This window comes from Protopterus annectens, chromosome 11.part0 (genome assembly GCF_019279795.1).
Source record: "Protopterus annectens isolate FY-2018-M chromosome 11.part0, PAN1.0, whole genome shotgun sequence".
Taxonomy (NCBI): domain Eukaryota; kingdom Metazoa; phylum Chordata; order Ceratodontiformes; family Protopteridae; genus Protopterus; species Protopterus annectens.
The window spans coordinates 1,152,800,281-1,152,824,781 of record NC_056745.1 but is presented as its reverse complement, the minus strand read 5'-3'; the positions used below and the strand labels follow the sequence as shown (position 1 = coordinate 1,152,824,781).

Sequence of the window (24,501 nt, the reverse complement as noted above, 5' to 3'; positions counted from 1 at the left end):
AATGGAGATAAAGATAGGTTGTAGGCATGTGGATAAAATATATTAGCAAATAATTGGAACAAGGATATTGGGCACACACAGTTTTATTGACCTGTCATTAACTGTATTGTTGGAGGGCAAACAACAAGGATAGCAAGCACTACCAGCAACATAAATATTCACTTTTTTCAGCTTATTAGAAATAAGCAATTTTTTTGAACAGGTTAACAACTGTAAGAAAAAAAAAACTAATGGATTCAATGCAGCATTAAATTCATTTTTTACAGCTGGCAAATCAGGAAAATAAACCAGTATCATAGACCTGAACCACAGAATGTCTGCTGATAGATTTGTCACAACATGTGGTCTCTGTAGATGGTTCTGTACTGGCCCTGCTCCTAATACGTTTCCCCTCAGGTGTGTTATACATCTGATCAGAAAACACATTGTGGCTACTCCAAACACTCAAGAAGCTTGTTCCACCTGAACTGTCAGCCATATTCATGCAAACCTCACATTTATTTCCTACAACTAATTCACTACTGAAAGTAATCAAGATGTACAAATTACTTTAATAAAATGGAAGAAAACTTACTGTAATCTGCTCCTGATTTGGGACATTCATACTCAGGTTGTTGAGAGCATTGAGGGCTTTGACCTTGACCTCAGCTGACGGATCATACAGAATGCTTCCAATCACAGAAATGCCATTCAGACTGCGAATCAAGTCCTGATAATAAAAATAGACTACTGAGTTAGGAATCCACATAGCCTTCTTTTGGGCAGTTGCAATTTAGAAGTTTACTTCATGCAACACTTTTTTCTCTACACACAGTGCCAAGATGTAACTGGTACCACAATAACTAACACTCACTCATGCATGCACGCACACACACATGCAAATGCGCACACACATATTCACATAGAGACGTAGGGTATGAAGAATTAGAACTGTAGTACAATCATACCCTACTTCTTGAAGTGAAAGTGTGTCTGTGTGTGTATTCTTTAACCCAGGAATGCTACACATGTATTTGTAACTATATTAGGGCTGCAGCAGGAAAATTCCTGCAAGCCTAGTTCCAATCAGCAAATTTTTATTCAGAACAGTTTTCACAGGTTTTAGGCATAGTCTAGGTTGAAAGTAAGTATCTGCAATATCAGAAATCTGTATAGTTTATGGCAAAGTAATATTTTTATGACAAGCCTGCCAGCTTTCTTACTCAAGTTACACTGAGATGCAATTACAGTCTCATGTACTACAATACTGACAAGTGAATGCTTTTATTTTACTTATTTATTTAAATTTGTTAACCAGGATAAAGCACTGATCATAACAAATGACCAATTTAGTTTCAGCCCGGGTATGAGAAGACAGATGCAAATTTCTGCCAGAAACAAGATTGTAAAGAAATTACATGGCAATTACGCACAATTATAGACTACAAAACAGGACTGTAGTAGAATAAAATATGTACAATAAGGTCAAAATTCAAATTGTAAGCAGATTAGAAGAGCATAGATTCATCAGCAGGTTTAGAAGTATGAATGGTAGGTCATGTGAAGTGATGTGAGAGTTGCAAAGGAGATTTGAGCATAGTTTATGAAGATGGTGGGAGAAAGGACAGAGAAATCAGGCGATGTGTTCAGAACAGAGGCACTGGCATTTGGCAAGTTATTGGAGACGAGCCTTTAGCTAGGTTCAGAATACTGGAGAGGCTGGAGTGTCTGATTTGGGAGGGGATAGATTACCCTAGTCTATGGTAAAGTATGAGCATGTAGAAATAATAGTTATGCTGCTCATCTTAATTCCTTGGCAGCCTTTCAGCTACAATTTACATTATACAGTTGTAAAGTGTACACCAGACATCAAAGTTGGAGGGAGGAATGTCACCATTTGATCTACTCATTATTTTTTGCTGGAAGAAGATATGTATTGTGTGCACAGAATCATCATACTCCCAACTATGTACCTAAACATGAATTGGTTCAGCAATACCCGTACTTATGGGGACATGATAAAAAGAAATATTTAGGAGTAGGGGTTAAAAAAGGCCTCTGTTATGGCAGCTAAGGATATGTGGGAAGAGCCTAAACAAAAGATGGTACAAAAACTAAGAAATGGGAAGCAACTGTCTATGGATATGGATATGAATATCAAGACACAAGCAGTAAAAATGTTTAGTCCCTTTAGTTTTATACACAAGTCAGGTATATTTTTATCCACTAGAGGAGAAGCTGTGGATAGTAATTAATAAAGAGTTGAAGGATTTTATCTGGGAGGGGAAAAGGGCAACAGACAAGTGGGATATGCTGATCTTTACAATAAAACAAGGCAGTTTCAGATTACCTGATTTGAAGGGATATTTTAGAGCAACACAGTTAAGGCTGTTATACATAACACAAGCAGAAAACTACACTTCAAAGTGAAAAGGGATGATGATGAAGCAAGGGAGAAATTCAAGGGATGATGATGGAGGAGGAAAATTCAAGAAATAAGGAGGAAGTGGGATTTTGGATACAGATCCTTAACGAGAATAGTAACAGTCACACAGAATATTACTCTGTACCATAAGTATAAATATAGTTGCAAGTATAAACCACTTTGCAATTAAGCCATGATAAAGGACAAAAATTCAAAGGGGGATATTCCAGGGTGATTCCCTGTCACTACTGCTATTCTGTCTTGCCCTTAACCTAATAAACCTGTTTGCTTAACAGAGTAGGCCATAGCACATTTATGCCTATTATTAGGATGGGTTGGGAGGGTGGCCTAATGGTTAAGGTGTTTGCCTTACAAATACAAGGTGCAGGGTTTGAGTCTCACAAGGGATAATTGGCTAGGCTTAAATGGCTCGCAAGGGCAGTTAGCTTAGTACTAATCTATGAAGCTCTATGATCATACAGTACAAACACTTATTGACGTATGTGAAAATGAATTTAGGTCTTTGTTTGACAAGAGCACTAGACTTGGTTTTTGTACCATGTCTCAAAGTGATTATAATGCTTTAAATGCATTAAAAGAACTACAGTCTATAGACATTAAGCCTGCAGACAAAGGCAATGGCATCGTTATTTTGGATAGAGAGGTTTATATTAATCAAATGAAGCTATTGTTGCAAGACACTAACACTTATAGTTGTATATCTAAACACATTGTTAATGGGATTATGGAGAAAGTTTCTTTTCTTGTATTTGATCTTTTAATGACAGGTTTAATAGATAAGAGCTTATTTAAATACTTTAATACACCATACCCTGTCATTCCTAAAATATATGGACTACCTAAAATACACAAGAATAGGGTCTTCCCCACCTATGAGACCCATTGTCTCTGGTGGTGGTTGGTGTACTGAAGCCCTATCGATTTATGTTGAAAACAGGTTACATCCTTTTCTAGAAGAATGTCATACTATTTTAAGAGATACTAAAAGTTTAGAACGACTTTATAACAGGATTCAGACAATGTATAGTGACTATATGTTTGTGACCCTAGACAGTGTCACTTTTTACATCTATTCCTAATGACTGGGGCATTGAGATGGTCAGAGATTTTCTTAATGGGCAAAGATGCCTTACAAATGATGATGTCACAATTATATGTAGTTTATTGGAAGTCATTCTTGAAAACAATGCATTTCTTTTTGAAGGAGACTTTTTTTTACAAAAGGTTGGCGTTGCTATGGGCACAGCTTGTGTCAACAGTTACGCCAACTTAACTTTGACCCAATGGGAACAGACAACCATCTTAGCTCCAAGCAATTGTCTAAGTGACCATATTGCATGGTATGTCCGTTTTGTGGATGACATCTTTATGCTTTGGAAAGGAAATATTATGGAACTTGAAGAATTGATTACTTACATGAATAGGAGTACTAATTTTCTAAAATGTAGTTATAAATGCTCTACAACTGAAACAGATTTTTTAGATATGCTCCTTATTAAATCTGATTTGAATCAGGTCCATAGTAGTATTTACAAAAAACCAACAAGAAAGAATGCATTACTACACAGAAACAGTATGCATCCTAGGCATATAGTACGTAATGTGCTTAAAGGACAAGTCTATAGGACACTTAGACTGCACAACTATGACTTGGAGGCACATAATGCCCTGGCTAAGCTTAAACAGGATTTTTTGCAGAGGGGCTACTCTGAAAAAGAAATAAACACCACTATAACTGAAGCATGGAGACTTAGGAATAGTAGATGTAAACCATATTATAAAGATACGGTTGTAGATGAATGTGAAACTCAAGGGGTAGATGTACATCTGAACAATCACCCTAGAGTTATTTTTCAGTTTTCCAGTGACATCAACGAATATTGTGATGTCATTAAAAGAAATTAGCATATTCTACATACCAACTCTGAGCTGAGCAACAAAATTGACGAAGTACCTTCATTCTCTTTTAGAAATAATATGTCCCTTAAACAGCATTTGTGTAATAAAGATAGTAAGCATACTAGGAGAACATATAAATCTACTCGAATAGGAACTTTCCCTTACAGAAATTGTTCTGCCTGTCAGTATATATTTATTCCAGCTATGTATATATACATCCCACTAGAAAATTTACTATAAATGCTAAACACTATGCAGATTGTCGTACATCAAATATAGTATATTTTGCCTTTTGTCAGCAATGCCATGCTTTTTATGTAGGTAAAACGAATCGACTATTAAGATAGAATATTAGAACACAACAGAGACATTCGTAATCAAAAGTTGAGCAATGCCTTAGCAAACCATGTTATGGCTACTGACCAAACACATATTTTTACATTTTTTGTCATTCAAGTCATTGAATGTTAGCCCACGAGGGGGCGATATAGAAACAAAAGTTGAAGCATTGGAACAGAAATGAATTTTATTGTTGGATGCTGAAAAATTTCCAGGACTAAATGGTGCTTTTTCAGTGAAACCCTTTCTGAAACTAAAAAGGCTTAAACATTAGTTTTAGATAGAAGTACTTATTTATACATATATATGTGTTTTATACCCACGGTAGTGGTGCTGCGGTAGCGTCGCCTCACAGCAAGACGTCACGTTCGAATCTCAGCTTGAGCGTCTTCTGTGTGGAGGCATGCGTAAATGGGTGTGCCTTCGTTGAAGGTTGTGCGTCAGGGCTGGTAACTCGGCACGTAAAAATCCACTACCAAACATTAGCGGATCGGAGTTCCACTGTGGCGACCCCTAACTGGGATACGCCGAATGACACAACAACATATGTGTTTTTTACATATATAAATCTTTGTAAGTTGTGTATATATATATTTTTGTACATTCCAGAACTAAGTATGTGTGTTTTATTTGAATTGCATCTACCAATTTTATTACTTGATTGATTAATTAATTGAAACAAATTGGCTCTGTTCATTCCTATTTAAGCATTTCACGCATTTTAAAGCTTTAGTCTGATGAAGCGACAGTGTATGTCTGCGAAAGCGCTTACTCTTTTATTAAAGCTAAGTCTTGTGTACATTGGGAGTATTTTGTTTGTTTCTTCAATTTTTTGTTCTGCTCCCAGTCTCACCCTCGAGTTATTTTATCTGATATCCTTTATAGGCCATGGTTATAATTTGGCTCCTACAAAACAAAAAAATGCAAAGACTTTTCACCCTCTCTTTGTCAGTGATTTAAACTGCACAGCTCATCAGATGAGTAACTGAAAACACAACTGCAAGCAGTCAAAACTTTTTCAGATGACATACGAATGTCATTTGGTCTTGATAAACGTGCAAAAGCAACATTTAAAGCAGTAAAACTGCAGCACCAAGAAAACGTCAGTTTGGGATAAGAATGTGGTATAAAATAAGGATCAACGATAAAACAAACAAATGCGAATAAAACTTAGTAAGGAATATTTTAGAAGACTTAAATTAATCCTGAAAACAGCGTTGACATCTAGGAACAAAATTCAAGCTATAAACTAATTTGCTCTTCCTGTCCTAGTTTACAATTTTGGAGGGACTGACTGGCAATGCTTCACGCTCATCAAATGATTCATAAAAATCAGGATATACCAAGATTATATATTCCCCATTCTGAAGGAGGTATGGACTTCCTTAAAATTGATTACATGTATAGATCTGCAATTGTGGGACTGCACACATCTGCTGATCTCGCAAGACCCAAATGTAGTGAAAGTTTTGAAACATGAGGAGAGTAAATCTAAGATTACTTCCCTTCTTAGTCTAGCAGAAGCAAATCTGCATAAAGCAAGAATGGAATCAGGCAGCAACTGAATATGCAAAAAGCAGGAATGGTTAAGGAGAAGCAAATTCAAACCAAAAGATGAAAAGTTAATATTGGTGGCCCAAGATATTGGGCTACATACACATTGGTTTACAAAGTCCATTGAACATGTGGAAGAAACAGACAAATGTAGGTTTTGTAAAACAGAACTGGAAAGAGTTACACACCTCGTTTCTGGTTGTGACATACTAATGGTAGAATGACTGTATGCTGAAAGGCATAATAATGTGGCCAAACTGTTGTACTGGGGATTGTGCAAACATTATAGTACTGAAGTGGCTAAAACACTGGGAACATGAACCACAAGGCATCATAGAGAATGATGAAGTCACATCACATGGGATCACTCATTACCAACAGTTCAAAAAGACAGATGTGAGAAAACCAGATACAGTGGTTCATGAAAAAAAGACAAAAGCAATATTGATCATTGAAATTGCTACACCCAGTGACTAGGGACTACAGTGCCTTGCGTATAGACAGACACAAAGTCATAAAATATCAGGATTTGCAGGTAGAAATGACAGCAATGTAGAAGAAAGATACTCAGACAGTTCCAAAAGTACAAGAAGCAATGGGTCTTATAAAAAAGAATTTACAATCGTATTTAGATTTGTTACCAATACATGTAAATTAATATGAATTGAGGGAGGAGTCATTACCGGGCACACTGTGAGTGCTGCAAAGCGTGCTTCTGGCTGACATCAAAGATTGAAACAATATTAATTCATGAACTTTAATCACACTTTGACTTAGGAAAGGGGTCCATTCCCATCATGGTACTACAAACCCAAAAGACTTGGAGAAATTAAAAAATATATATTGCATTCATAGAGTAGCAGAAAGTATTCTAAGAACTAAGCCAACATGGGAATGGAGAAAGGAGATTCTGCCAATACGAATGACTGTAGTTAGGGGTACAGAGAATAGGCAAGAGAAAGCCGGAATTTACTGGAGAAAACTAGCAAAGGAACCAAGGTATTGGGAACAAATAATTAGAGAGGAATAGGTAACAGAATGGGAAAAGGCCAAGAAGACATTTGGACTGCAGCCTACAGACTACCTTCCCTGTCAAGGATTGCCATTAGAGTACAGGCAAAGAGAAAGGGATAGGGGCATCCTAAGTGAAAGGCTGCACTGGTAGAGTTTTTAGTTGAATCTAGAACAGAAGCTGCTGTTATAAAAGGGATAGTTAGTAGGACATATAAAGTATTGCATGACAACTATAGGAATCAATCAGAGGAGGTTACAAAAGATTGGGAAGAGAGACTGGCTAGGCAACTGACAAAGAAACAAAGGGTGGACATATGTATGGCTCCCAAAGATACAACAAAGTCTAGAAGATTCAGGATTTTTGCTTGGAAGTGTTAGCACAGGCATTTATATAGCTCAAGCAGGCTCCAAAGAGTTTCTCCTCAGGTAGATGGCAAATGCTGGAGGTGTGAAGGGGAAGAAAGAGGTAACTGGGAATATATGCTTTGGGAGTGTAATAAGCTGGCAAACTAAAAATTCCCTACAGAGTACTCTGTCAGAAGTACTGGGTGAGCAAATTGGTGTAACTAAGGAAATTATTTTTTGAGCTGGTACACATGATCTGGATTGCCTAGACATAGTAAGGCCCTGTTACGTTTAATTCTGGTGGCTGCCAAAAAAGCAATTACTAGAAAATGAAATCAAAGTGTACGCCAACCAAATCTGAAGTAGTGAATATTATTACAGAATTAAAAGAACTGGAAGTGGGAGCTTTAGAAAAGGGTAGGAGTACATTACATAGAAAAAAATAGAAAGTGTGGAAACAACACATGCAGAAAAATGTTTTGGAGGAGGAATGAGGTTTAAGGGAAGGTAGGAACTGACCAACTTATGTACTGCTGGATTGATCATATTGTACAGAAGAATATATGTCATGCATAATGTTTGTAACTGTGAATATGTTAATATGGTTTGTTTTCTTTTATATAAATGTAAGTTTATCTGTGTCACAAGTGGTAATTCAATAAAAAAAATCATCTTCACCAAATGTACTGAGATATACAGTAAAGTTGTACATTTCTATCAAAATACAAGTATATACAAATCTCCACAAAGATCAAGTAACATATAGTCTAGTAATTCTGCATGATTAAGACTAACGACAAATTGCTATCAAAAACTGTAAATGAGATTCTCTTAATTTAGGATTCACTATGACTAATGATGTCATTTAGCTAGCACACAATTAATCTAAACTAAAAACAATGACTCTACTAAGGTCACAAAAAGCACACTATTTTTAAGGGGTGCAAGCCCCTATATACCAGTCTACAAATACACCTACTTTGTGGATGCACTAACCTGGAGAAGAGGGAGGTTTGTTTTATACCTTCTGTCTCTTCTCTGACTACATACAGCAGTCAATGTGCAACTTAGGAAATGCCAATGTGGCCAAAATTGCCAGTCAGGAAAATATATATATATTTTTTACATAACAGAGCTGTAAGACAGTGGACACAGCCTGTAACACATACATGAAAGGAAATAGACTCCTTAAGTTTTAGTAGTTTAGGCCAAAGCATAAACTTAAGCCACCAACTACATTGAAACACTACTGAGTACATGAAACCTGCAATCTTCCTATGTAAATAATACTCACCATTCCAGGCCGGAATAAATTGCAGGTTTAACCTTAATTTAACCTATTATTACTATCTTTGTAAAATAGAGGGCCAGATTCATTAACGCCTACACTACATGTATACTAAGTATATACAATATGTATTCAAGAACATCTCAACCACTTTTTTGTGCTTTCTAGTCACACAAAGATTATACCAAGTGTAAATGTAGTCTACACTTTACAGTAACCTTTATGAATCCCTGTTGACATTTAAAGCTGCAAGAAAATCAGTAGGAAAATAAAAATTATGAGGAAGAAGTGAGTTATGCCTGTGTTGTCTGTTCACTCAGAATTGTGTATACGCAGTGTAGGCATTATTGAATCCCAGGGAGAGTGTGCATTTTCAAATTTTTTGCAACTTGCAACTCAGTGGACAAACTAAGATTTGTAATACTTGACTTTATTGATACTAACAACAATTTCAGTGAGAATATATATGGAACAAATGTATTCCAATTTAAATATTTATTTATATTATAAAATAATATTCTTCCTGTATATTCTTGTGGATAAATCAAAAAAAGTCTGACAGAGAAGGGAATTAAAATGGATTTGATCTACATCAGACATACAGCAATTAAAGGAAGAATCTATAGTGTCCTGCCAGCAAAATTAAAATGCTTTCATGAGAAAAATCATCTCTGATGATATGCACTACTGTATTTAATTTTTTTTCTATTCCTTTTTTTATGCATGTATGCAAGTTTAGGGTTTGGTCCAGCCATAAGCCCAGGTATTTAAAAGATGTGCTTGTTTCTACTGAGGTTCCATTAAGATCTTTGATGTTGAGGGTTTTAGGATTTATTTCCATTTTTGAATGGTTGAAAACTTGGTTCAGGAGGGGTTTAGAAGGAGCTTATGATCGATTAGCCAGGAATTAAGGGAATGAAGGACTTTGTGAAGCAGGCTTTGAAACGCTGAATGTGAGAGGCTAGTTTTAAGAATAACCGTATCATTATCATAAAGTGTCAGAGGAAGGTTTAAAAGGTTGGAGGGAAGTTTTCTGTTAAAAATGAGATCAGTGGGGCAAGTGTGGCTCATTGGGGAACTCCTTTGGTGAGAGGGGCTGGAAGTGATAAGAATGAAACTACTTTGATTCTAAAACACTGGTTTGTTAAGAAGTCTTAGAAACAGGTTATAGAGTTGGTGCTAACTCTGATTTCCTGAAGAGATTGTAGGAGGAGTTGGCATTCAATAAGGTCAAAAGATTTGGTGTGGTTGTTGAAAAATATCCATAAAAGGGTTTCATTTATTCATTTTGTGAAGGATCTAGTCTAAGTGGCCATAGTGATGTCCACAATTCATGTTGTTTAGGTGTGAGGAAATTGTATTATTGGATGTAGGTACAGAGTTGGTTATAGATTAGTTTTTCACATATTTTCCAAAGTGTAGGGAGGATGGAGATGGAGCGAAAGCAGAAGGCATTCTATGGTTGAGGGTGCTTGGGAAGGGATTTGATTAGTACTGTTTTCCTTATGACAAGCACAGAGTTTTGCAGAGGTTACATATAGGGAGACGAGTTGTGGTAAGTATGTATTTTTACAGATTGAAATTAAGCAGGAAGAGAGAGCGAGAGATGAACAAAGGGAGCAGTTTGCCTAATTCAGGGAGTGCATTTATGGGCATATTTTCTAGAAAGGGTTCAAAGTCATTGTGTGTGATTTTTTTAAAATAGAAAGCAGGAATAAAAAGTGATGGGGGGGGCATGGACAGCTGGGGGATGTGACAGAAGTGATGGGATTTTGGGAGCTGGCCAAATTCCTTGAGAAAGACAGTAGAACTGCATTCAGTAGTTTTCCAGCCTGTGAGAAGGTTTACTTCAAGCTAAAAGTGTTTTTATTTATCTAGTAGGGATAGTTGCTTATGACTGAAATGGATTGTTCTGTGCCTTTATGTGGCTTTCTTAACAATGTTACAAAGCAAAATAAAGGCTGTCCAGTTTTCTGGGGAGCAGCTTTATTTCCAGGTCAGGTGTTGTCTTTTAGTGTGAGAAGAGCTTTCACTTCAGTAGTTAACCAGGCATTTTTGTTGCATTTGAAAAGACAATGTGATGTGTGAGGGTAAAGAATTTGTCTTGAAGCTGAAGAAGTGTATTTGTCAAAGATATTACTGCAAAGTGAGGATTCTATACATCTGTAATGTAGACCAATTGATTTGTTGAAAGGTAGTTTTTAAGGCTTACAATATTGTTTGGGGAGGGGATCTAGGTCTGAAGATGGATAATTTAATGGTAGTTTTGGAGACTGGTGGATGATTTGGAAGGTGCCAAATTAGGTAGAACAAGAGACATTTTTAAAATAACCGAAGGGTTGTTAGTTATTAGAAGATCCAGAAGGGAATAGTTGTTGGATAGGAGATTTGGATGAAAGATTTAAATAATTATGAGGTTGATACTGGTAGGAATTCATTAATGTCATTTCCAAGGTTTCTTGTGTAGTTGCAGCTAAAATCTCATAGAATGATTATGATGATATTTGTGTTTGTGGGTGGCTGAAATGATGGCCTGAATAAGTGATTTATATTTAAGACAAACTGATTTATATTTAAGACAAACTGGAGGAGGAAGTTGAAAGAATCTACTAGAAAGTGACTGTTTTTCCATAAGGAGAATTTAGAAGGATCCAGACTGATTCAATGTCAGTGGAGGTGTTGGCTTGAGCTATTACTGATGGGTTGAAGTGACTTTTGTAAAGAATGAGGCTGCTTCTACTCTGATTCATGCCTGATCTTGAGTCTTGGAGGCATTGCAAGAGGGAAGTAGGTGTTGAAAATGGGGTTGATATTTTCGATCCATATTGCCATGACAGTTGTAGTGTTAGGAGAATGGGTTGTAATAAAGATATTTATTTGGCCAAGTTTCCAGGAAATGCTTTGAGTGTCAATTAATGCAGAGAAGATGGCAGAAGCGTCTGGAACAGTTAGGGATTGAGGGTAGTGGAAGGGACCTCGGTTGGGTTCAGTGTTAGCACTAACAAGGAGTATTAGTAAGATGGGAGTGTATATACTGAGGTGTTTAAAAAAGTTTAGTTGCAGAAGTCCTACTTATCTGTTCAGCATATGTTTGAATTCCTCACAGCCTTAGTGGCAATTTCAGCATTTTGGGTTATCTGCCAAAGTAATCCAGTACTAGTCAGCTTTCAAAAGCTCAGACTTAACTCTGTCTCTGTCTTTTTGTGACAGCTGATTGGCTGAACATATTCTGAGAGGGAATCATTCAGCTGTTATAGGAAGTGAGTATACAGGCTTTTCCACCTTCACAAAGACAGAGATGAAGTATCTGTAGCCAGAATCATCTAGTAAGAGTAAATTCACAGCAATACCATATACAAAACAAATCCAACAACAAAAAAATCAAAAAGGCTTTAACCCACTTAAACTATACACAATTTGGGGGACAGTGGGTGGGTGCTGCCAGTAAGGCAGTGAGGAATTCAAATATCTGCTGTTACAGGTAAGCAGAACATAAGCAAATGTACTATGATCATCATTCCCACTGCCTCAGTGGCATTTTGGGTAGATTCCCAAAGCTTACCCTACCTGGGAGGTGGAAAAAGTTAAGGATCCAGGAGTCCCTGGAGAATGGTCATAGGAAATCCCACTTTGGACCTTGATAAGAAATCCCGTTTGCAGTGCTTTATGAAGGTATGATTAGATGACCTGGTTGCTGCCTCTAGAATGCTTCTAGAGTCCACCCCTTTCCAAGATGACACTGAATAGGGAAATGTCCTAATCGAGTGAACCTTAACCTTGCCTGGAAAAGATTTCCCATGTTGGGTGTAACAGAAAACTATACCAAAGGACAACTATCATCAGTTTGCTTAGAGAGAGGTTGACCTTTCTTAGCTCTCTTATAGGAGACAAACAGCCTTTCAGCATTCATAAAGGGGTTTGTTTTGTCAAGGTAGTACTTGAGCTTCCTATGCGCACTCATGGTATGTAGAATCTTTTCTCCCTCATTTTTTTGGATCCAGATAGAACACTGGGAGACTGATGTCTAGATTCAAGGTAAGCTCAGAAACTGCTTTAGGCATGACTGATGGATTAGTGCATAACACAACCCTATCGTTGTAAAACTATCAGACAAGATTGGCCAACCATGATAGCTTGCAGCTCAGAGACTCGTCTTGCAGATGTCATAGCAATGAGTAAAACAGTCTTTAAGTAATTAACGGTAAATCAGCCTTACAGGAAACTTTAAAAAGAAAGTAGGGTCAATTTTCAAAATCTAAGCTGTGATCCCAGGGAGGAGAAGTTTGCTTTTTTCAGGGAGTGTCCCTGCAACACTCCTTTCATAAACTACTGGACCTCAAAAAGAGATGAAAGAGGGGGATCCATGGGCAGACAAGCAGAGATGGCTACAAGATGCACTTTGATAAAAGCATATTACAAACCATCTCTAAGTAGCTCACACAAATACTTCAAAATCATTGGGGTCAATACCCTTTTGGGACCTCTTTACTGGCTAGGCACCATCTAGAAAACCTCCTCCACTTGTAAATCTAAGATTTTTTTAGTTGCAGATTTTCTGGCCTCCTTAAAATACCTGCTGCCCATCTTCATGGAACAAGTGCCTAAAAGGTATTAAAATGGAATCATCTGGGATATCAGCTGCAATTGCTCTAACATGGGGTATACATGTGTAGAGCAGAGTCTGTGAGGAAGCTTGTGGTAATTGCCTTTGGCTAATTCCATTACAATGGAGAGCCACCTTTGCCAGGACCAAAAGGGGTTTACCACAATGAACTTTGTGAATTCTTTCTTAATCTTTAGAAGTACCATGGAAATTATAGGAAAGAGTGAAAAAGCATGCAGAAACATTCCCAACCACGGGAATGACACTGCATCTTGTCTTTCAACCATGGTTACAAGGATGTCTTGAACAGACTTTTTTCAGTTGTCTGTTTTGAAAGGAGGAGAACAGAACAACTTGATGTGTTACCAACATCTGGATCAAGTCCTGGAAGGCCTCTACATGGTGTTTCCATTTGTGAGGGTCTGTCCTGGATTTGTTTAGTCTGCCTGCCACTGTGCTTTGCTCCAATGAAATGTATGAAGTCTGAAGAATTTGAGAATGGTGTACAGTTTGCTCCCCAGCCATCACTGCCACCCGGCAAAGCAGGTATGACCTTGTACTCCTTTACTTGCTCAGGTGCCACATAATTTTAGTGTTGTCTGTGACCACTAGAAGATAACTCAGAGTCCATAAATGGTGAAGAACACTTAAGGCATGAATCACTGACTATACCGCTTTTAGGTTTATGTGGTTTGGTGTGTCCTGAGGATCCCACAAGCATAGCATTTGAACTGCTATGGACACTGCTCCCCATGCAAACTCTGAACAGTCCACCTGGAAAGATTGGACTGGGTTCTAAAGAGAGGAAGGGAGTTCTGGATTCAGAGAGAGTTGATCCCTCTACCACTGCTGTTCCACTTTTACAAATCCCAGTACCTGGAAATTCAAGGGATGAAGGTGCTGGGTCCAACAATTCTTCAAGTACCATTACATTTTTCTCAAGTGTAGTCTGGCTAGTGATATCATGAGGATCATTGATGCCATGAGGCCTAGAATTTTGAGGAACTCTCTTGCAGAGGCCATGTCTATTAGAGAGAAACCCAACAAAACATCCTGCTAAGCCAGAACATTGCCCTCTGACAGGAAGACCATTATTTTTACTGTGTCTATCCAACTCCCTAGTAAAACAGTTTAATAGGGTGTGAAGAAGTACTTTTGAATGTTCGATATGAAGTCCAGGTGGAAAAGGAGGGATGTGACTTTGTCTAAGGACTCCAAGCACCTGGATACAGAATATACACAAGTCAGAAAGTCATCTTAAGTAAGGAAAAATGAAAAAACCTAGGGTTCTGCAATAAGCAACCACTAGAGTCAGTCACTTAGTAAATACTTGAGCTGCAACAGATATCCCAATGGGTAATGCAGAAAACCGGGAGCAATAGGACTATGAAAATAAGTGTCCTTGAGATCTAGAGTCACCATGAAACAATGGCTTGGAAGCAACAATAGGACCGACTGTAAGGTGAACAGTTTGAATTTTGAAACTTTTACAAAGATGTTTCAAAAGAACAAACCTAGGACAAGTCTCCAGGAGTGCTCCTTTTTTGGTACCCAAAAGATTCTGGAGTAAAATCCTTTGGCTTTGTCTATCACAGGCACTAGTTCGGTGACACCTAATTCCACCATCTGATGCAGCACTGTAGGAAATAGCTCTATTTGGTCTGGTGGGTGTGGGGAAATTACCCTGGAATAGGAGGATTTTCTAACTACTTCTAAGTATATCCTCAGAACCCATATGTCAGAGACTATTAGGCTACAAGGTTAAGAGAGAGCCTGAGAGAAGTCAATTAACCAATCACAATAACGTATAAAAAACAAATCTAAAGCAACAACTGAATCAAAATGGTTTTAACCCACCTAAACGATGCACAATCTGGGGGATGGTGGGTGGGTGCTGCCAGTAAGGCAGTTTGTAATTCAAATATCTATTACTACAGGTAAGCAGGACTTAAGCAATTGTACTATGATCATCATTCCCATTGCCTCAGTGGCATTTTGGGAAGAAAGCTTACCCTACCTGGGAGGTGGAAGATTAAGGAACCAGGAGCCCCTGCAGAATGGTCCTAAGAAATACTGCTTTGAACCTTGATAAGAAATCCCTTTTGTATGCTTTGTGAAGATATGAACAGATGACCTGTTTGCTGCCTCTAGAGTGCTTCTAGAGTCCACCCCTTTCCAAGATGACATTGAATAGGAAAAAGTCCTAATCAAGTTAGCCTTAACCTTGCCTGGAAAAGATTTGGCATGGTGGGAGTAACAGAAAACTGTAGCAGAGGAGAACTATCGTCCAACAGTTTACTTACAGACAGGTTGACCTTACTTAACCCCTTTATAGAAGACAAACAGCCTTTCAGGATTCCTAAAGGGCTTTGTTTTGTCAAGGTAGAGCTTGAGCTCCCTGTGCACATCCACAGTATGTAGAATCTTTTCTCCCTCTTTTTTTTTGGATCCAGATAGAACACTGGGAGACTGATGTCTTGATTTAAAGTACATTCAGAAACAACTTTAGGCACAACTGATAGATTAATACAAAACGCAACCCTTTCTTTGTAAAAAAATCAGATAGGGTTGGGCAACCATGAGAGCTTGCAGCTCAGAGACTGCCCTTGCAGATGACATAGCAGTGAGTAAAACAGTCAAGTAAAGAATTATATATCAGCCTAACAAGCAGTTTTAAAAAGGAGGTAATGTCAATTTTTCAACAACAAAGCTGTGATCCCAGGGAGGAGGAATTTGCTTTTCAGGAGGTCTCCCATGCAACACTTCCTTCACAAACTGTCTGACCACAAAAAGAGATGAAAGAGGGAGATCCATGGGCACACAAGCAGAGATGGCATGGAGGGATGTGACCTTGTCTAAGGACTCCCAAGCACCTGGATACAGAATCTAAACAAATCGTTAAGGAAAAATGTGGATACCTAAGATTCTGCAATAAGCAACCACTAGGGCAGGCCAGTCACTTTGTAAACACTTGAACTGCAACAGACAGTCCAAAGGGTAATGCAGAAAAATGATGATGTAAGCCAGACTCAGCAAATCTCAAAAAATTCCAGAAATTGGGAGCAATAGGAATATAAAGTTAAGTGTCCTTGAGATCTAGAATCACCATGAAACAATAGCTTGGAGGCAACATTAGGACCGACTGTAAAGTGAGCAGTTTGAATTTTGAAACTTTTACAAAGATGTTTAGAAAAAAGAAATCTAAGATTTGTCTCCAGGCGTGCTCCTTTTTTGGTACCAAATAGATTCTGGAGTAAAATCCCTTGCCTTCATGTATCACAGTTCTTTGAGTCAATCACCAGAGCTGTGGATGAAGGCAAGGTGGTTCATACAGTCTACCTTGATCTGGCTGAGGCTTTTGATACCATTCTCCACTCTGGAATCATAGAAAAACTCACTAAGCTTGGCATCAACCCCTACATCACTAGGTGGGCTGCAAACTGACTCACAGATAGAACCCACAGTGTAAAAGTAGCTGACTCCAAGTCAGACTGCCGATTAGTCACGAGTGGAGTCCCACAGGGTTCGGTCCTAGGTCCTCTCCTGTTTGGTATCTACTTCTCTGAAGTCCAGGATAACATGAAGGGACTCTGGCTGACAAAGTTCATAGATGATTGCAAGTTGGGAGCTATTATTAAGTGATATTGACATCCTACAGAGTGGCCTCACTGTGACCAACAAATGGTGTCAGAACCATGGCCTTAAGCTCAATGCCAAAAAATATGTCTTCATCCCCTTTGGGAAAAACCTAGTTCCCATGAATTACCACATTGATTGTAGTCCACTGAACACAGAAGACGTTATAAGAGATCTGGGAACACAGGTTGACAGCAACCTCTCTTTTGATCAACACATTGCCACTGTGGTCAGAAAGTCCTTCTATGTGGCATATCTCATTACTAAGGGTTTTGCATCCAGGAAGAAAGAGGCTGTTGTCTCCCTCTACTCTTCCCTCATTAGACCAGTTGTTGAGTACAATGCCCCATTTGGCATGTACCACACTAGACACCTGCAACAACTGGAGAGGCTGCAAAAGTACCTCACAAAGAGGATCCTAGGTCTTAAACACTTGTCCTATATGGACAGACTCAAAAAACTCCAACTATTCTCTGCCTCATATTGCCTACTTAGAGGTGATTTCTGCTCGACTTACAAAGCCATGTCTGACCCAGCTCTGCTAGAAATGCTACATCTAAAGAAATCCCAATCCCTCCACACCACAGACTCCAGAGACCTCAACCTCATTACCACAATTAACAAAACATGCTGGAAGGACAGGTTCATAACCCAGAAAAGTACAGTTGTGTACACTTACCATAAATGTAGATGTTAGAGTGTATTCACTGTTGCAGTCATTACATTTGGGTAATCTACTGGCAGGTTGCCCTCAGTCAGCCTGAGTTGCCCTCATTTGGCCTGATTAACAAAGTCTTGGGGGTCCTGTGTAGGTTGCTGTCCCTTCTTCCATGACCTCAGGTCGTCAGGGGTATAAAACATGCAGCCGACGCCATTACATTAGTTTTTCTTGCCCCAGATGTCAGGTGCCCCTCAAATGGGGAGCAAAAAAAAAAAAAAAATATATATATATATATATATATATATATATATATATATATATATATATATATATATATAAAATTTAAAACACCAAAAAAATATACCTCCATTCAGAAGCAATTACACCAAAAAGGCTTTTAAGCATAGTAAAAGACAGGAAAGGTATAGTAAGATAAAAACAGGGGGCTGGAGGGTGGGTAACCAGGACTGCAACAGTGAATACACTCGAACATCTACATTTATGGTAAGTGTACACAACTGTACTATGTTCTTCGTGTTTCACTGTTGCAGTCATTACATTTGGGTAGAATCCCAAAGCTATGGTTGGGAGGATGGGTTTATACAGCATTAGGGGCAGCTATAAGGCCCTGCAGGACAGCAGTGGCAAAACCAGCTCTGGATTTAGAGAATAGAGGTAAATGGTAATATTTGGTGAACGTATGAACTGAGCTCCATGTAGCAGCTCCTAGAATGTCTCTGGTAGGAACCCCTCTGAGAAAGGCTGCAGAAGTTGATGCAGCCCTGGTGGAATGAGATCTGATCCCCTTGGGGACAGGTTTATCATGGTGCACATAGCAAAAATGAATACAATGGCTTATCCATTTGGAAATAGTCTACTTTGAAATAGCCTTTCCCTCTGCCCCTACAGCAAATGCCACCACTAGTTGCTCAGATTTTCTTAGAGATTTTGTCCTGTTTGAGTAGAATCCAAGTTGTCTGTGTACATCCAATGAATGCAGAATCCACTCACCCTTGTTCTGTGGATTGGGAAAGAAACTTGGCAGATGAATGGTCTGATTAAGAGCCACACTGGATACCACCTTAGGCATGAAAGATGGATTGGTCCGGAGAGCCACCCTGTCCAGATGAAAAATAATGAAAGGCTCCACTGCCATAAGAGCCTGTAATTCTGAAATCCTTCTAGCTGAAGTGATTGCTAAAAGGAAAGCTGTTTTCCAGGAGAGAAATTTTAGGTCTGCAGTAGCAGCTGGCTCAAAAGGAGGGAGAGTGAGTTTTTCCACAACAAAATTAAGATCCCATGCAGGAGTTTGTGCTCTCCTGGGAGGTCTTAAATGTTTGGCCCCTCTGAGATACTGCTTTAGCAGAGGATGAGAGAAGAGGGGAGGTTTTGTGTTGTAATGAGCTGAAATGGCAGAGGCATGGATTTTTATGGAAGAAAAAGATAGGCCCTTGTGAAGTATCTCAGTTAAGTATTGCAGAATCTGAGGTATATTGGGCATAGCTGTGCTTATTCCTTGTGATTGGTTCCAGACACAGAATCTTTTCCATTTGTCTAAATAAGATTTTCTAGTACTAGGCCTTCTAGCCTCCAAAATGACATCCATCACAGGTTTGCTGAGGGATGCCAAAGGTGAAATTAGTTGATTAGCCATGCTGCAAGATTCAAAGTTTGGAGCTGAGTGTGCAGAATTTGGTATTTCTGTTGAGACAGTAGGGAAGGTGTCTGAGGCAGGTGCCATGGAGGAAGGTGTGACACATTGCACAGGAGTAGGTACCAGTGTTGGCGAAGCCAGTATGCAGCAATCAGAATAATTTTTGATTTGTCCAGTTTGACTTTTAGTAGAACTTTGGAGAGCAGAGGCGGGGGGGGGGGGGGAGCATAGACAGATAGGTTTTTCCAGCTGAATGATAGAGCATCCACTTTCCAAGCTTTTTTGATGAATTCTTGTGCAGAATTTGCCAACTGATAGTTCTGGGGTGAGGCAAAAAGATCTATGTCTGGGCTCCCACATTTGCATGTCAACATGTTGAAAACCTGTGGTTCCAGTTTCCATTCACGTGGGTTCATAAGATTTCTGCTTAGTTCGTCTGCCAGAGTATTTAGCTTTACTGGCAGGAATTGAGCTTGTAGTTGTATTTGATAGGTCAAGGCCGTGTTCTACAATGCCATGGCTAGCCTGCAAAGGGGATAGGAATGTGTGCCCCCCTGCTTATGTACCACATAACTGTGGTGTTGTCTGTCTTTATCAGTAGTTGTCCTGGATGAAGGTAGTCCTTGAAGGCTGTCAGTGATTGATATGTAGGTGCATTTGATTCGGGCTCCATTTGCCCTGTATGCACTTCCCTGCCAGATGAGCCCCCCCAAGTATAGTCTGATGTGTCTGTAGTCAGGGTTTGGGAGGCAGGGGGTGGAATGAATGGCAGTCCCTTGTTTTGGTGGCAGGCCTCTGCCCACCATAGGAACTCTAGTTGCAGGCAAGGTAATAATAGGAATCATTGTTTCCAGGGTGTGACAATGTTGACTCCATAAACTTTTTAAGTACCACTGAAGTTTCCTCATATGCAGTCTTGCATATGGAATTGGAAGAATGCAGGAGGCCATGAACCCCAAAGCTTGCAGAATTTGTCTTGCAGATAGCAGGGTTTTTGTGGCTACCTGTTTGAAATAAGTCACCAATTGAATTTGCTTTTCTGGTGTAAGGTAAGTCATCTGGGCAGTTGTATTCAAGCTTGCACCCAGGAATGTAATTTTTTTGAGAGGTTACCAGCTGTGATTTCTTTTCGTTTATGGTGTACCCTAGACAAGTTAGAACCCTTTTTACAAACACAAGATGCTTTAGAAGAATGTCCTTGTTTTCCACCTGAATTAGACAATTGTCCAGGTATGGATATATTTAAATATTTCTTGCCTGCAAAATGCAATTACTGGTGCCAGGCAATTTGTGAAGACCCTGGGTGCAGTGGATAAGCCAAAGGGCAGTGCAGAGAACTAGTAATACAAGTAGCCTGCTTTGAAGCAGAGGTATCTTCTGCAAGATTCCCCGATTGGGATATGCATGTAAGCCTATTTTAAGTCTAGAGTTACCAACCAGGGATCTTTGCCTAGCATAGGTAGTAAGTGTTGAAGAGTCAACATCTTGAATTTTGGAATGTCCAGAAATGTGTTTAGAGTGGATAAGTTCAGAATTGGACACGAGATTTGTCTTTTCTGGGTACCATGAAAATTCTTGAATAGAAACCTTGTCCCTTTTCCACTTCTGGAACTTGTTGAATAGCCCCCATGTTCATGAGAGATAGAACTTGTTTCTGGGCCTCTGCCCACTGATTTGGTGGCAGATCTGGCCATCCGTTTGGGATTGGCAAAGTGTGGAAATGAAATCTGTATCCCTGGGATACTATATTTAAAACCCATTTGTCCTGGGTAATGAGTTGCCAGTTTCGTGCATGAAGTGCCAGTTTCCCCCCAAAGGTGTGGCTAAAGGGTAAGTGCTTGGTGATCGTAGGGGGAGGTCATTGAGACTGTTTACCATAGAGAGGTGCCTTGCTGCTTCCAGATTTGGAGGTGGAGGCACCCCATTGTTTTGTTCTAAAAGTTCCTTGTGACTGAAACCTGGAGCCTTTGGAATGTCTTGATTTGACTTGAATGGCTCTTGAGGGACTGGAAAGGACCAGGTTTTAGTAGGCCAGTGCCTACTAAATCTTGGGAGGTTGCACTTGTAAGAAATCTTTCACAGTTTGCATAGATTTAGCTTTATCTTCCATCTTTTTTAACACTTCTTCAGCCTTATTACCAAAGAGAGTGTCCTGTTGCAAAGGAGCATCCAACAATTTTGCTTTAACATGGTCAGGCAGAGTTTGCTCTTTGAGCCAAGCATGGCTTCTTAGCACAGATCCAGTTACAGCAGCCCTGCAAGAGGCCTCCAAGGAATCAAAACCACATTGCAAAGTATGTTTTCCCAACTTGGTCAGCTGAATGTAATAAATCCTGCAAATCTTTATTTTCCACACAGTCAAATTAACATAATTTTCTGTTTAAGTAGTCCCATGATATGCTGTTGATATTTAAGCAAATGAAATTGACAGTTTAAAGTCCTAATTGCCAAGGTTGCAGATGTGTAAACCTTCTTATCCCATCTATACAGCGCCCTGGAATCTCTATTATAAAGGTGTAGGATTTTTAGTAGTAGAGGCCTTAATGCCCTTTGGACTCTTAGAAATGGCTTCTGGGTCAGCAATGGGATTTTTGAAAAGGAATTTGTGGGAGTCAGGAACCCTGTAGTATCTATCTGGCTTACAAGGAGCCGGAGGCAGAGAATCAGGAATCATACTAGATTCTGAAAAAACATCATCAACAATGCCTAGAACAGGAGGTATGGCCAAAGGCCTATGCTGAGTAAGAAGAAGAAAATCCCTAAGTCTCTTTTTAGATTCAGAGGAATCCTGACTTTCCCAGTGGAAATGCTCCCTTAAGGTATGTAAAGCTTCCCCAAAAGAAAAATCCTCAGGGGGAGAAGCAGAAGGAATGGAATCTTCTGCATCAGAGTCCTCATAAGTAGGAATAGACAAATCCTGTTCATTAGAATAGTCAGAAGAAATAGAATCGTGTTCAGAAGATTCATAATCAATGTCTTGCCTAGGCTTCTTAGAAGGAGGGGGTTGGCTACCCCTGATAAGAGTAATTAAATCTTCAGCCATTTTGATCATTTGTTTTTTAGGCAAAGGGGCCTGCACATGTGGCCCAGGTGTTGGTTTTTTAGAAATAGATTTAGATTTTGGCCTTAGTTTTGAAGATGGCATTGGTCTAATATACAAATCTGTAGGCCTGAAAACACCCTCAGAAGCCGGTGCCTGTACAGCGGCTCTGGACCCATCTAAGGTAGAGGCATCCGCTGGTTCCATAATTGAAGCATCTCGCGGCATACCGGACTCTGAATGTGTCTCAGTAGAGGCCTGCGAATCAGAATTAGTGGGTATCAGGGACTGCAAAAGCGCCTCACTGAGTACTGGCAAACAGGCGACTAGCTTAGGAGAAGCATCGTTGTTGGTTTTGGACCTTGACTGTCTGTCTCTGTCTTTTTCTTTGCGTTTTTTAGGTATTCTGGTAGTCGGATTGCTAACAGACGACATTTCTGGATAATTAAATCTTGAGCCAAAATATTTAGATACAAAAATATACTGACGTTTAATCATGCGTTGATTAAATTTAGCACAAAACCGACAGCAAGGCACATTGTGGTGAGGGCCTAGGCAAGGAATACAGTACAAATGAAAATCCTTATGAGGTATTTGCTTCCCACAAGTAATGCAATTATTAACTTTTACGGACATTGGTAAGGAGCAAGTTTCCCCAATGGGGTACTTAGCTTTTAGTTGAAGACTTCAGTTCTGAAACTCGAAAATGAAAATTTCAGGAGTCAGACGGCCGGCACTTGCAAACTGCTTCTGCTTTGGGCACCGCACGGCAAGAAAGACTGATGTAATGGCATTGGCTGCATGTTTTATACGCCTGATGACCTGACGTCATTAAAGAAGGGATAGCAACTGATGCAGGACCCAAGACTTTGTTAATTAGGCCGACTGAGGGCAACCTGCTAGCAGACTACCCAAATGTAATGACTGCAACAGTGAAACACGAAAAACATCTGCCCATGCTATGGAACAGACTTCCCATACATGTCATGCAGAGCACCTTGCTGACCCTCTTCAAGAGAAATCTTGATGAGTGGATGGGAAACACAAAATTCACCCTGGGGATAACACCAGTGGCTCTACTCGACAGAGACACTGGCAACTAAGATCAGGTGGCAGTATGCCAGGGTAATCCTACGGCTAGGCTTGTAAAGGGCCCAGGGACATTAGCCTAGTACACACCTATGAACAGGCACTAGTTTGGTGGCATCTAATTCTAACATCTGATGTAGCACTGGAGGAAACAACTCTATCTGGCTTGGTAGGAGTGGGAAAATTACCCTGATAAAGTAGGAAGATTTTCTATCTACTACTAAGTATATCCTCTCCAAATTATTCTCACAACCCATGTGTCAGAGACTATTTTCAGCCAGGCTACAGGGTTAAGAGAAAGCCTTAGAGGAGGAGGAAGACAAGGAAGGACAGGATGGGGGTAGCGTTGCTCTGTGACTTGACATAGTCATTCCTTTGCAGGGTGTTCATCCTTTTTTGGAAAGGAACCCCTGTCTGGTTTTCAAAGAATTATCGTCCTACCATTTCCTTTTGGATTCCTGAGTTTTGCTTGGCTGGGATTTTTGTTTGTTCTGCCCCTTTGAAGGAAGACACCTTGTTCTGCTAGAACATGGGAACATAAAACATATTAGATACCCCCATGTATTAATTTGCGTCTACCATCCCACGCACCAATTCTGAATTTAAAGGTCAAAATTTTGCCTTTGAAATCATCAGAAAAGTTCTGATTACATAACAAAGCAAACTACCTTAATACAACAGAAGCAGCAGCATTTCTCAAGAATGCATCTGCATATTCAAACACAGCTCTCAAAGCATGTTTTGAAACCTGAGCCAAATTAAAACAATGTAATTCGTATAACAACACACACTGTAAAATAAATTTCCTTACATATATATATATATATATATATATATATATATATCCTTCATAGTTTAACATTCTAAAGGCTAGATTACTTAGAAAGAGATGTACTTTTGCCATGAAGATAGAATAGCTGTGTAAAAACTTACCATAACGATAGATGTCCATCT

General features: G+C 39.3%; 1 protein-coding gene across 2 annotated transcripts in view; it reads right to left on the bottom strand.

Moving 5' to 3' along the window:
- Positions 1-24,501, bottom strand: part of ARMC10 (armadillo repeat containing 10) — a 388,435-nt gene that overhangs the window by 168,371 nt on the left and 195,563 nt on the right. For both annotated transcript variants that reach the window (XM_044088513.1, XR_006366991.1), the window contains exon 3: positions 575-709. In XM_044088513.1, coding sequence (XP_043944448.1) covers positions 575-709 — 135 coding nt within the window. The remainder of the gene's footprint in view (positions 1-574; positions 710-24,501) is intronic.